Source organism: Danio aesculapii, chromosome 19 (genome assembly GCF_903798145.1).
Source record: "Danio aesculapii chromosome 19, fDanAes4.1, whole genome shotgun sequence".
NCBI classification, from domain to species: Eukaryota; Metazoa; Chordata; class Actinopteri; order Cypriniformes; family Danionidae; genus Danio; species Danio aesculapii.
The window spans coordinates 36,876,268-36,889,579 of record NC_079453.1 but is presented as its reverse complement, the minus strand read 5'-3'; the positions used below and the strand labels follow the sequence as shown (position 1 = coordinate 36,889,579).

Sequence of the window (13,312 nt, the reverse complement as noted above, 5' to 3'; positions counted from 1 at the left end):
AATATATATTTATATCAGTTAACATGATCTGAGAATCATCTGCACTAACCCCAGTGGAATGAATGGAGTTTAGGTGCATTCCTTTGATTTTTGAACATTTTTGAACTCATGACTGCTCTAACATAAACTTGCAAATTTCTAATAAAGCATAATCAATGCAACATTATTATTCTCTCTTAAAAAGAATCTATACCCTGAAAATATATGAAATACACTTGCAAAAAGTTTTGATACTGGTATAATGTAGATGATTTTATACGTTTATTTGATCAGAATGGTGTTCCATACACAAGCCCAAAATGGGAAAATTTAAAAGCATTTTTAAATTTATCTCTTAAAAATGGCTGTTTTAAAGGTCGTTTTTGTCAACAGGACCAAATGCATGAAACTACTTTAAGGTGCAGTATGCCAGTTTGACACCCAGTGGTTGATCTAGGTATTGCATTTCTGGATCAAAACAAACACAGGCGAAGGTTGCCAGATTGACAACAGGAGCGACCCTGACTATAGAGCCTAAATGCTGATTTAAGTTGTGTTCTAAATTAAAGCAATGGTACGCAATACAAGAAATATTTTCCACACAAAAGGAGTTTTTGTTTTAACCAACAACTGAAATTGATATTGTAGTAATGGCTTCTATTTCTTGCAGCTGAACAACAGAATAAACTGACAATGATCACCTCAGGTAAGCCTCATTAGAAATGGTTTGAAATTGAACTTTAGAACTGCGACTCAAAGCCAACACATTGTGATTCAGCATCTGCATTTAATAATTTGAAGAGGTTTAATATGTATTAATTGGATTATAAACCTTACTATTTCGTGAGTGAGTGCATATTCTGTGCTTCTGAATGGCTGTATTTAAATTTCTGTCGTGTTTCATCTGGTGCAAACAGCCAAATTGCTTATCACTGCAAATCTCCTCACATAGAGTGTTGTTAGGACACAGGGTTACAAGGTAACCTGCTCACCTAATGTTTACGCTCGTAATATTTATATTATTTGCTAATTAATAATGTCATGTGGAACTATGAATCTGTGTCTTATTTCAGAGTCTGCTACTGTCCACCAGAGATCGCATTTCTGTCATGGGCGCTTGCTTTGAGAGCCTTTCTGAATGAATGAATAAATGAAATGATTGAATGATTTTCTATCAAGGTAACCCGGGGTGCTGAAATATAATTGGCTTACGTGGCAGTGGACAGTTTAAAAGAACCAAAACAAAGACAGCGTTCCGGCACATAACCGACATTTTCAAAGCGAATATCTGACTTCAGCATTGTTTTTCAGGTAAACAAGAATGTTCACTTAGCACGTTTCTGAAATATCTGCACACATTTGGCATTTTTATGCTTTCGAAGAGTCAAAAACTTACATAAAACACCTTTAAAGCAGTTTTGTTAATTTGTTAACTCAAATAAAACATAAAATGCTGAATTAACCATTACCGAGCATTTAGGAATGTTTAAAGTCAGAGTTCTTAAAGTACTGAAGCTCAAATAAAGCTAAATACTGAACAAACCACATACAAAAAGCTAAAATTTAACCTAAATATATCGAATTTAAAGCATTATACCATATACTTTTATACTATACATTATACTATACTAGACTATTACTAAAATAACATTAATAATTCTGTTAAACTACTAAATATTTAGTTTTAAATGTGATTACAGTAGTCAATGTTTGAAGTGGATGGAAAAATGTTTTTTTTTAAGTATCCTCTTAGACAGGAATGGGTGTTCAATAGTTTGACGACAGTTTTGGTGAAAGGTTTTGAAATGTTGTAATACTTTTAAAGACTTCTAAATTATGGTCTGTGGTTAATATAAAGTTATCAATTGAGTCGGAAGAACAAACGCGTAATAACAACCTTTGTACATTCTGATATAACCATTAAAGTGTCGTTTTATATACGGATATCTTATTCCGCCTTATCTAAAGCTCTATATGATATAAATCTCCACATCTCCTTGATCCTCCAGTGCGATGTGTCATTCCAGGCCAAACTCCGGATATTAGGTGATGCTGAGGCATTCAATTTCATCCAATGAGATAACGTTCTGTGTGAATGGCGTGCCTTTCGCCAATCAGATGATTAGTTTTGTGCGAGAAGGCGGGTTTTGAGTCAATACTCAGCTAACGGAGGCGTTACCACTTCCTTTCTAGGCTGAGAGAGTTTGTGGAAGCGAAGTGTGAGGTGGAGAGAAGTGTGTTTAGTTAGTAAAGAAGCTGTAGCTATGGCCCCCAGCACACAAGAGGACGATACCGTCTCCAGTTTACGGAAAGGCATACGAGCCATTCTGCTCGGGCCGCCCGGCGCCGGGAAGGGGACGCAGGTGAGAGTTCATGCATAGGGCCGCGTGGCTCATTCTGAAGCGGGATAGTGCTCTGGGATATTGAGGTAAAGTTGGTTTTATTTTGAGTTCAGTGATATGGTACTTGTATTGTTTACCATGGTAACATTACTTTGAATATTCGGTCTGAAATCACATGCAAGCATGACTTAGCACTATTTAGGTTAATTGACTGAACACTGCTGTGCTTTGATAGTCATTAACTGCTTATATGTTTTAACTATTTAAAATGAGCAAATAACACTTTATGAGATTATATTATAGAGGAGACAGTCTAAATGTGTTGATATAAAACCAGCTTTACCTCAACGTGCTCTGGGAATGATAGCTCACTCAGAAATGTTAGTTCTGTAATGTAACGTTAAGTGCTGTCATCATGTAACATTACACATTGTATTTTTTCAGTACTGTAACGTTATGGGTTTATTTATTCTGTGGGGAAAAAAACAAGACTGAATTAGACAGACACACTGTCAAATAGATAGTTTACAGACAAAAAAAAAAAAAAAAGACTTAACCATTCACTCGCCCTCAAGTGGTTCCAAACCTAATTGAGGTAAAGTTGGTTTTATATTCGCATATTTTGACTTTTGCCTTCCAGATAAAATTTCAGAAAAGTATTCTTTAAAAATTACAACAAAGAACAACATTTCACACAGTCAATAGTGCTAATGTTGTTTTGAAGTCATACTTGCGTTAGATTTCAGACCCAATATTCAAAGTAGAATGTCACAAATTGTCACTGGTCACACATGAACCAATGTGCGAAAATAAAACCAACTTTAGTCCCAATCCAAAGCTTTATGATTTTTCTTTCTTCTGTTAAACCCTGAGGAAGATATTTTAAAGAACCTGTAACTGTTGAATGGTTAGTATTAAAGGTGCAGTAGGTGATTGTCTTCAGAAACATTTTTTTTGTTGTGCTGGTTGAAAGCAGGGGCATTGCTAGACATAAAGCTCTACTAGGGCACCCCCCACTTCTCAAATAAATAAATATATATACATACACACACACACACACACACAGTTGAAGAATTATTAGCCTCCATTTGTTTGTTTTTTTTGTATTTTAAATATTTCCCAAATGATGTTTAACAGAGCAAGGAAATTTTTACAGTATGTCTGATAATATTTGTTCTTCTGGAGAAAGTCTTATTTGTTTTATTTTGGCTAGAATAAATGCAGGTTAAAATTTTTTAAAAACCATTTTAGGGTCAATATTATTAGCCCCTTAAAGCAATTTTTTTTCGATAGTCTACAGAACAAACCATTGTTATACAATGACTTGCTTAATTGCCCTAACCTGCCTAGTTAACACAATTAACCTAGTTAAGCCTTTAAATGTCACTTTAAGCTGTATTGAAGCGTCTTGAAAAATATCTAGTCAAATATTATTTACTGTCATCATGGCAAAGATAAAATAAATCAGTTAATAGAAATGAGTTATTAAAGCTATTATGTTTAGAAATGTGTTAAAAAATCTTCTCTCCGTTAAACAGGGAAAAAATCTACAGGGGGGCTAATAATTCAGGGGGTTTAATAATTCTGACTACAACTGTATGTGTGTATATATATATATATATATATATATATATATATATATATATATATATATATATATATATATATATATATATATATTATTGTTATACAACTATTATTCTAAATAAATAACAGAAATTAATCGTAAATATAAGTGGAAAACAACATAGACACAACTGGGGTGATATGCAATATTTTGCATGAATAATAATTTCACTTTAATGAAATTCTATAGACAATTCTGTAGAATCCAAAAAAAAGATGTTTTCGAATGATCTGTTGTCTTAGACTTGACACATGGCAGAGATTTAGGTTTATTAAGTTTTTCCTCCCTGACTCCTCATCCATACTTTTAAAAGAAATCTATCAGGAGACATGCTTAGTAAGATCACCATCATATTATTTAAACTTTAGTTTTGTCGAACGTGCCGACACCTCCACATAAAAGGCTGTTACGTTTCACAATGCATGAATGGCGCGTGAGCATAAAGTACTTTTTTTCGACCGGGACTCGCACCGGGAGAAGAGCGGCGGAGGAGTGGTGTGTGAGGCGTGTGGATATGGTTTTCTGCGCACATACAGAGATGCGTCAGTTTGCTTTTTGATTAAACTACATTGCATTCACCAGCGTTGGTTCGGTTGAACAGAGAATAACCTCTTTATTCCAGGATTACCACTCTCAAGAAATATACTTTGCATATGAAGTAAATCATATCTCAAAGCATTTACTGGGGCACTGGGGCAATTTTTACTGGGAAATGTGCCCTAGTAAATTGGGTCTAGCCACGCCCCTGGTTGAAGGTCTCTTCACATTCTAATAGTACTGATTAAAGTAAATGATCTAAATGTTTTTATATATTTTTATATTCTGGGTAAGGCATAAAACTAAAAAATGTTTATCCAATTAAATATTGTCGGGTCGACATCTCCCATAATTCTGATAAGTAGCACAAATGAAACTGTCAGCAAATGAAGATTTGTACCACTGCGCATCTCTTCACGCAGATCCACCATTAGCGTGTACACACATGCATGCACGCCGCGCGTTCATGTGCACACAAGACAATCACAGTCACAGTACAATCAAATGCTGAATCAACTCATTCAAAATCCTGAATGAATATTGCAGTTGGTTTTTGCACGCTGGAGGAAGACACCATAGCTGAAATATTTCTTTTAGACAAGTAATGTTATGTTTTAATACTCTTTTACTCACGCAAAGCTGATGTACATTGTGTTGTTATAAATGGGTTATATGCACAGAAGTGTTGTTCAGCCACTGAAATCTTCCGATGAAAGATGTGACTATTTTCAGTTTCATAAGGGACCTTTTACAGCATCGATAATTTATATTTTTATTTAGTTTAACAACAAAAGTCAATAGTAAATAGTGTTATTCTGCCTAGCCTGCTTTACTGAGGTGAAGTTGGTTTTATACTCACATTGGTTTATTTTTGAACAATGACGACCTGTGACGCGCTCCCTATATTGTTTACCATGCTACTCTGAATATTCACTCTGAATTAGCATGTAAGTATGGCTTAGTAATAAGTGTAATTTCTGCACGCTGCTGGCTGACCACTAACTACATTTCTAGCTGACTAATGTCATAACGAATGGGTTGTCTGCTGTCATCTTTAAGGTGCGCGCATTCGTGTTTCAGGAGGCGTGGCTTTGGACGGCAGGGGAGGAACTGTGTTTCAAAGATATTATGCTAGCCGGTTAGATTTTTGGCAGATCACCTACTGCACCTTTAACTAGAATTAATTAGTATAAACTACTAATGGTTAAAGTCAAGTTTGGAACAAGTCAAACATAACAAAATTTTCAGTTTAGGGTGAACTATTTCTGTATCTTTCATTACATAATTTTCTGTACACTGAAAATGATTGGTGAATGGAGCTGTCATTTATAAACAATAATGTGTTCCACATAAGAAAAACATCACAGGCTTGAAATGTCATAATTTTGGGTTGAACTCTGAACCTTATCAAGCTAAATTTTCTGTCCTGTTGAGCAACTGAAATAAATCAAGAAGCATATCAGCTTTGCAGATAGTTCAGCAGAAGATACTTGGTTAGCAGTGTTGCTTGCTGATATTAGGCAACGTTTGTGTCAACAGTTAAAACTTGGCTTATGATTGTGCTTGCAACATAACTGTGAATGAGATTAATAGTTCCCAGTAGTGGTGTAACGTATCACAAATCTCATTGTTCGGATCACATAATGGTTTTTTGAGTCACGGATCGAACCATTTTTCGGGTCAGCCAAAAAGGGGAGAAGACAAATGTAATTTACTTTCCATTTATTACAAAAACAGTACTGCAAGACACTTTTGGTTTTAACAAACAGAAAGTAGAACTTTAAAATAAAATGAAGAAATAATCAGCTGAATAAAAATAAATAGAAAAATATTCAGTATTGTGAAACATTCATTACTACTACTACTGTTGCTGAATGTCGGAATCTAACATTATAATTTGCACAACCTATATTTATTTTTAGTCTCATTTTTAATAAATGATTCAGTTATTCACTCATAAAACTTCATGCTTCATTGCTAGATGTGTCACTTTTGGAGAATTACTCAGTGGCATATTTTGATGGCTGGTTGTCACCCCCTATTGGTTAAATTTTGTAATTGCTCCCTACAACTTTCATTTTTGAGCATCGTTAAATGCATATGACGGTGATTTTAATCTTTACTATGAACATCAGTGGTTTTATCTGAACTATAAACTGTTATCCCAGTACTTCTGTGTTATTTGATTTGTAAATCAATAGACTGAACTCTAAATCTCTTGATTTTTGCATTTACAGATTTGAATGCAGCGATTCGAAGGATTAATAAACATATGCGAATCGCCATCATTTGTAGTTTATGCTGCGTGGGTGTTTTGATTCCGATCTTTTAATGATTAATCGTGCAGCTTACACTGAATGCATTAATGCAGGCTAAACAAGTAGTGACAGAAAACACCTTTAATAACCTGAGAAACCCTCCACATCCCGAATAACCCACCACAACTTTTTCTGTCATAATTATATTTTACAGGAAAGCCTAAATGCTTTCATACATGTGATTTGAATGACGCGTGAGCCAATCTCTCTCCGTGATCATTACAAATTTAGGATTAATTTACTGTGGGTTGTGATCCATCTGATCTGATCAACCATGATCCGTTACCTCCTAGTTTGCAGTTGTTCACATATAGTTAGGGATTTTAGAAAGCTCTTCTAATATTTACTCCTAAAAAAAAATATTTCTCTGCTAATTTCCATAATTAAATTTTTTTTTCCCCACAGGCACCCAAGCTTGCGGAGAAATACTGCGTGTGTCATTTAGCTACTGGGGACATGCTGAGGGCCATGGTGGCATCTGGCTCAGAGCTTGGCCAGCGTCTAAAGGAAACCATGGATGCCGGCAAACTGGTGAAATGAATGTTTTAATATTTACATTACTCTTTGTCCAGTATGTTGTTTGGATAGAATAAGTGCTGACTCTTCATCTCTACTTTTCTTTAGGTGAGTGATGAGATGGTGGTGGAGCTCATAGACAACAACCTGGACACGCCAGCATGCAAGAATGGATTCCTCCTGGACGGATTTCCCCGCACCGTTAAACAAGCTGAAATGGTGAGGATTTTACTGCAAACAATTGAGCCTCTCAATTGTGTATAAAACGGGGATATTTTCATCCACTCTGGGGAGATTTTTGAGTTTTAATTTGGTTACAGATTTCTCTGTGTTTCAGCAAATGGAATGATCTTTAGTGACATTTTATTTTGATGCATATTTTGGGGAAAATTCTGAAACAATCAACACTCTGGGCAAATTAACTACCCTTTCAGTATGTTTGTGACTGTTTTTGCCCCATTGACTTCCATAATAATGCCATTTTTTTAATTGCAAAGCCATGACACCATATAATCATGCATACTTGATTGTTACTGGTTTTCCCTGTTGAAAAGATGTAAAATGTGTCATTTTTACTGTTGATCATCATTTGCTGTGCAAAAAAAGCTTAGTTTCTGGCTTAATTATATGTTTATATAGAGTATAGTATGTGTGAGACATTTGCGTGCTTTCCTTGATATGTTTGAGAAATTTAAAAAATAAGCAGCTCCGCTCCCAGTACATGGTAAACATGGTATGTGTATTTATGCATGCGCACTATAATTTCTTGTTTTACTCCATATAACTCCATATAAAAATCTAAAACTTCACTGGCCTATCTAAAGGGTTAATGATGCCAACTGATGATCAAGAGTAATAATGAACAGTTTTACCTGTTCCCAACAATCAAAAATGCATGATCATTTGGTGTCATGGCTTTGCAATCAAAAAAATCTTGTTATAATGGGCAATAACGGCCTTGAACAGTATTTTGAACAGTACACAAGGGTTAACTTACAATTTTTTGCTAATTCTCATTTGTAGCTGGACGACCTCATGGAGAAGCGTAGTGAGAAACTGGACTCTGTTATTGAGTTCTCTGTCGATGACTCCCTGCTGGTCCGCAGGATCTGTGGAAGGTAAGAGCATGGAGGGTCCTGTAAGTGTGGATCAATCACCTAAAAAACACCTTTCTAAAATCTTCATTGTTAATGGGATGGTTCACCCAAACGTGAAAATACTGTCATTATTTGCTCACCCTCAAGTAGTTGCAATTGTTTGAGTTGATCTGTTGAACACAAAAGAAGATATTCTGAAGAATGTTAGAAACTGAGTGTCATTGACATTCATCAATACATTTAAAAAATACAGTGAAAGTCAATGGCTACCTGTTTCCAGCATTCCTCAAAATACCTTTAGGGTTTAACGGAAGGTGAAAGATTAGGTGGAGAATGAGTAAAGAGGAGATCTGTAATCTAGGTCTTTCTCTTTCCTTTTGGTAAGAATTGTAAAGCATGGAAATGATATTCTTGTTTGAAATTGCAATACAACAGCGGTGGCAAAAAGATGTTCTATATTGCGCTGAATATCTGGGTTCAACACATTAACAAAAACAATAAATGTTGGGCAGTCACTTGATGCTAGAGATCATTTGTTGATCGGATGTTAATGCAGTTGAATGTGAGCTTGCAGTGGCTATTTTAATGTGATTAAATCAGTATAAACCTAAAGTTCAGTTTTGCTGCTCCTCAGGCTCATTCATCAGCCCAGCGGGCGATCTTATCACGAAGAGTTTCATCCTCCCAAGGAGCACATGAAGGATGATGTGAGAAACAAAGCTTTATATATTGAAAAGACCTGTGTTGGGGTGACTCATTACAAGTAACCCGAGTTATGTTACAAGATTACTTTTTCCAAGTAACTAAAAAAGTTACTTTCTAGTCCGTTACTTTTTCATTTCCAATAAGATCTCTCCAGTTTCAGCAACAACAAAAATAACAGCAGTTCATTGTTTTCCCAATTGTTGAATGTCAGCTTTCCTGCTGATGTGTTGAGAGAATGAATTATGCACGATCTGTACATGAGATACTTACAGTACTATAATTTAACTTTAATGTGAACATGTACTTTGTCATCATCACACTTGCACAAAAGCAGATTCAGTATATCAGTACTCTTAAAATGATCAAAAACTGAAATGCAAACTCAAGATATTCATTCCTGAAGAGTTTTTCACCATGCCTGCTAATCTTCATGCACATTATATATGTTATTACATGTGCCATTAACAAGCAAGGCCAGCCCAGATGACAGTAACGCATTAAATTAGTCCATTACTTTGCTTAAAGTAACTAAATTCTATATTTAGTTACTTTTTAAAAGATGTAATGCAACATTTATATATATATATATATATATGCGCCATTCATTTATTTTAGCATTTTATTTATTTATTTATTTTAGCATTTTATTTATTTATTTTAGCATTTTATTTATTTATTTTAGCATTTTATTTACTTATTTTAGCATTTTATTTATTTTAGCATTTTATTTATTTATTTCAGCTATTTATTTATTTTAGCATTTTATATATTTATTTATTTTAGCATTTTATTTATTTATTTTAGCTATTTATTTATTTTAGCATTTTATATATTTATTTCTTTTAGCATTTTATTTATTTATTTTAGCATTTTATTTATTTTAGCATTTTATATATTTATTTCTTTTAGCATTTTATTTATTTATTTTAGCTATTTATTTATTTTAGCATTTTATATATTTATTTTAGCATTTTATTTATTTTAGCATTTTATATATTTATTTATTTTAGCATTTTATTTATTTTAGCATTTTATATATTTATTTATTTTAGCATTTTTTTTAATTTATTTTAGCATTTTATTTATTTTAGCATTTTTTTTTGTCTATTTATTTATTTATTTTTTATTTTGTCTTTATTCTTGCTTTTTTTTTTGCCTTTTATTTATTAATTTTAGCCATTTATTTATTCATTCATTTTGTTTTCGGCTTAGTCCCATTATTAATCTGGGGTCGCCACAGCGAAAGGAACCGCCAATTTATCCAGCATATGTTTTATGCAGCGGATGCCCTTCCAGCTGCAACCCATAACTGGGAAACATCCATACACATTCATTCACAAATGCCAACTGACCCAGCCAAGGCTTGAACCAGTGACCTTCTCACTGTGAGGCGATTGTGCCACCCACTTGTTTATTTTTGCATTTTCTTTATTTTTGGCTTTAAGTATTAATTGTAGCATGACTGGAAATTAAATGTTAAAAAGAGGGGAAATGGGGTCAGAAATGGTCCACGAGCTGGGATTTGAACTCTGGGACACTGAGTGCTACTGCTCTATATGTCAGTGCACTAACCACTGGGCTATCAGCACCCACTTTAATTAACATTAGTTTTAAAGTCCCCAACACTAGATAAGGCACCTATGAGCACTATTGTAATGTTTGGCTTTCATCCACAGGTGACCGGGGAACCTCTGATCCGCCGTAGTGATGATAATGAAACTACTCTGCACTCTCGACTAGAGTCTTACCACAGGCAGACGTCTCCTCTAGTGCAGTACTACAGCGCCCGCGGCCTGCACACTGCTATTGATGCTTCTCAGTCCACCGACCTCGTCTTTGCCTCAATCCTCGCTGCCTTCTCTGCTGCTACCTGTAAAGATCTTGTTTATTTTGTCTAAATAATCTCTGCATCTCCTCTTCCTTGTATGCTTTATAGCCATTTAATTCTTTTCGTGCTTTGTGGCAAAACATGGCTGTTTTGAGGAAAAAAAATAAATATTAAATGTGATTGTAGAACTCAAGCTAAATGTAACGTCTCATTGATTAGGATTACATACAATTGTTAAGAAGCCTTCATTTTACGATGGTTCTGTAGCGCTTTTTCTTTAACCAGACACCTGTAAAAAGGTATGGTTATGTCATTTACACTAAATGAAATGTAGTAATTACTAAGCCTTTCTGGTTGTCTTGAGTCTTGTAGTAATGCATGATGTCCAGCAGGGGTCGTATAAATGCCTGGTTACATTACTGAATGAAAGAAATGAATCATTAAATGCTTTATTGCTTATTTTTATCAGTCTGTGAATCATTAATTTACGTCTGGAAATTTCTCTCTTTTTTTCCTGCAGCTGTATGAAATCCAGTTTCTCCCATCCAGGTTGATCCAGATGTGAAAATAATGGATGGGGGGGAAAGGGGGAGCTGGAAGCATCTGAGATGTTAATTTGTGAACATTCCATGTAGTGAGTGTGTTTTGTAATGAACACCGATTCGACTGAAAGCCAGTTGATGACCTCCAATAAACTGGAGATTATTTTCTACTACATTACAATGCAGTGTTGATTCTTTTTAATTCTCCATTTCCATATTTACCTCCAAGTTATCAAAGAGGATAAATGTAAGGCAGCCACTTGGTACTATGGGTCAGTTGTTGGTTAGATTTTAAGATGTGATCGCTGAATCCGAGGGCAGAGGCTGATGATTGTAAGCTTGCAGGGGCTTTATAAGGTGACTGAATGATCAGGATACGTCACCATGAACTATCCTTTGTAGGCATCAGATGTGTACACTCTCTGACAAAGGTGTTGTTGCCTATCCACGTTTAAGGAACAACAACAACTAACAACTTGACATCTAGTTGACCATTTGGTGGCTTAAAAGTGGCTTATATGAAAGGCAAAGGCCTCTATTACGCTCATTTTACCAAAATAAAACATGATCATGCCTTGATTTTTATTTGTTTAATTAGGACAGTAAGGTCTGACTTTGCTAAGACAAAAGTCTTGTCACCTAACAGAAATAATGTCCAGTATAGAATATAAAGTCATGGTGCAGTGGAAAAAGAATGAATATTGTGTATGACTCCCATGAGCTTGGAGGACTGCATCCATACATCTCTGCAATGACTCAAATCACTTATTAATTCAGTCATCTGGAATGGCAAAGAAAGCTTTCTTGCAGGATTCCCAGAGTTCATCAAGATTCTTTAGATTCATCTTCAATGCCTCCATCTTACCCCAGACATGCTCAATAATTTTCATGTCTGGTGACTGGGATGGCCAATCCTGCAGCACCTTGACCTTCTTTGCTTTCAGAAACTTTGATGTGGAGGCTGAAGTATAAGAAGGAGCGCTATCCTGCTGAAGAATTTGACCTCTCCTCTGGTTTGTAATGTAATGGGCAGCACAAATGTCTTGATACCTCAGAGTGTTGATGTTACCATCCACTCTGCAGATCTCTTACACACACCTATACTGAATGTAACTAAACCATAATTTTTCTTCCACCAAACATGACTGATTTCTGTGAGAATCTTGGGAACATGCGGGTTCCAGTAGGTCTTCTGTAGTATTTGTGATGATTCATCTGAAAAATCGACCTTCTGCCACTTTTCCAAATGATCAACTAGAAGTCAAGGTATTATTTGTTGCTCGAACTGGGATCGACGACAAGACTTTTGTCAGGTAGTGTTCATTGTGGCCATAAAGTGATGGACGTGGTCAGCAACAATACTCAGGTAGGATGTAGATTTTCTAAAATCTTTCAGAAACGTGTGTGACAATGCTACACTGCTTGGGGGGAAAAAAAGGGAAGTGCAAGTTTAAGAAGTGTAATGCTGGGTTTCCCTGATCACGGAAAAAACTAGATGCATCAGGGAGTTTTCAAATAGTTTTTTCCAAGCCATATTATAAACATACAAATACACATACACACATATTTTTCAGTAAAGACATTACAAAGGCCTTTATATTTCAAGTTAAAGCTATTTTCTATGACCTACCTGTACACACACACTGAACACACATTTTCAAAAGCTTTATGTTAAAATTGTATCAGATATACATATATACATTCATATTTTAATTAGTTATGCATATATAACTTCCTCAATGGCCAATTTTATCCTAATTAAAGCTGTCATTTTATTTATTATTAGTATCTTAAACTATTGAAACAAGTTTAAGGATTATT

At 34.9% G+C, this 13,312-nt stretch overlaps 1 protein-coding gene across 2 annotated transcripts; it reads left to right on the top strand.

Annotated features, from left to right (window-relative positions):
• The first annotated feature begins 2,151 nt into the window (after positions 1-2,151).
• On the top strand, positions 2,152-11,672 carry ak2 (adenylate kinase 2). Of its 2 annotated transcripts, XM_056480403.1 has the most exons (7): positions 2,153-2,342; positions 7,209-7,334; positions 7,428-7,538; positions 8,343-8,437; positions 9,051-9,123; positions 10,798-10,993; positions 11,470-11,672. In XM_056480403.1, exons 1-7 carry the CDS (start codon positions 2,244-2,246, stop codon positions 11,475-11,477), a joined length of 708 nt encoding a protein of 235 aa, XP_056336378.1. In that variant the 5' UTR covers positions 2,153-2,243; the 3' UTR covers positions 11,478-11,672. The 2 variants fall into 2 exon arrangements, with proteins under 2 accessions (XP_056336377.1, XP_056336378.1); XM_056480402.1 differs by lacking the exon at positions 11,470-11,672 and having other exon boundaries at positions 2,152-2,342; positions 10,798-11,408.
• Positions 11,673-13,312: the final 1,640 nt, after the last annotated feature.

What these genes read in the sequence shown, in the direction of transcription:
- ak2 (XM_056480402.1), top strand. Translation starts at nt 2,244, where the DNA reads ATGGCCCCCAGCACACAAGAGGACGATACCGTCTCCAGTTTACGGAAA. An exon ending in CCATGGATGCCGGCAAACTG is followed by an intron (nt 7,335 to 7,427) that starts GTGAAATGAATG and finishes ACTTTTCTTTAG; the next exon opens with GTGAGTGATGAGATGGTGGT. An exon ending in GTCCGCAGGATCTGTGGAAG is followed by an intron (nt 8,438 to 9,050) that starts GTAAGAGCATGG and finishes GCTGCTCCTCAG; the next exon opens with GCTCATTCATCAGCCCAGCG.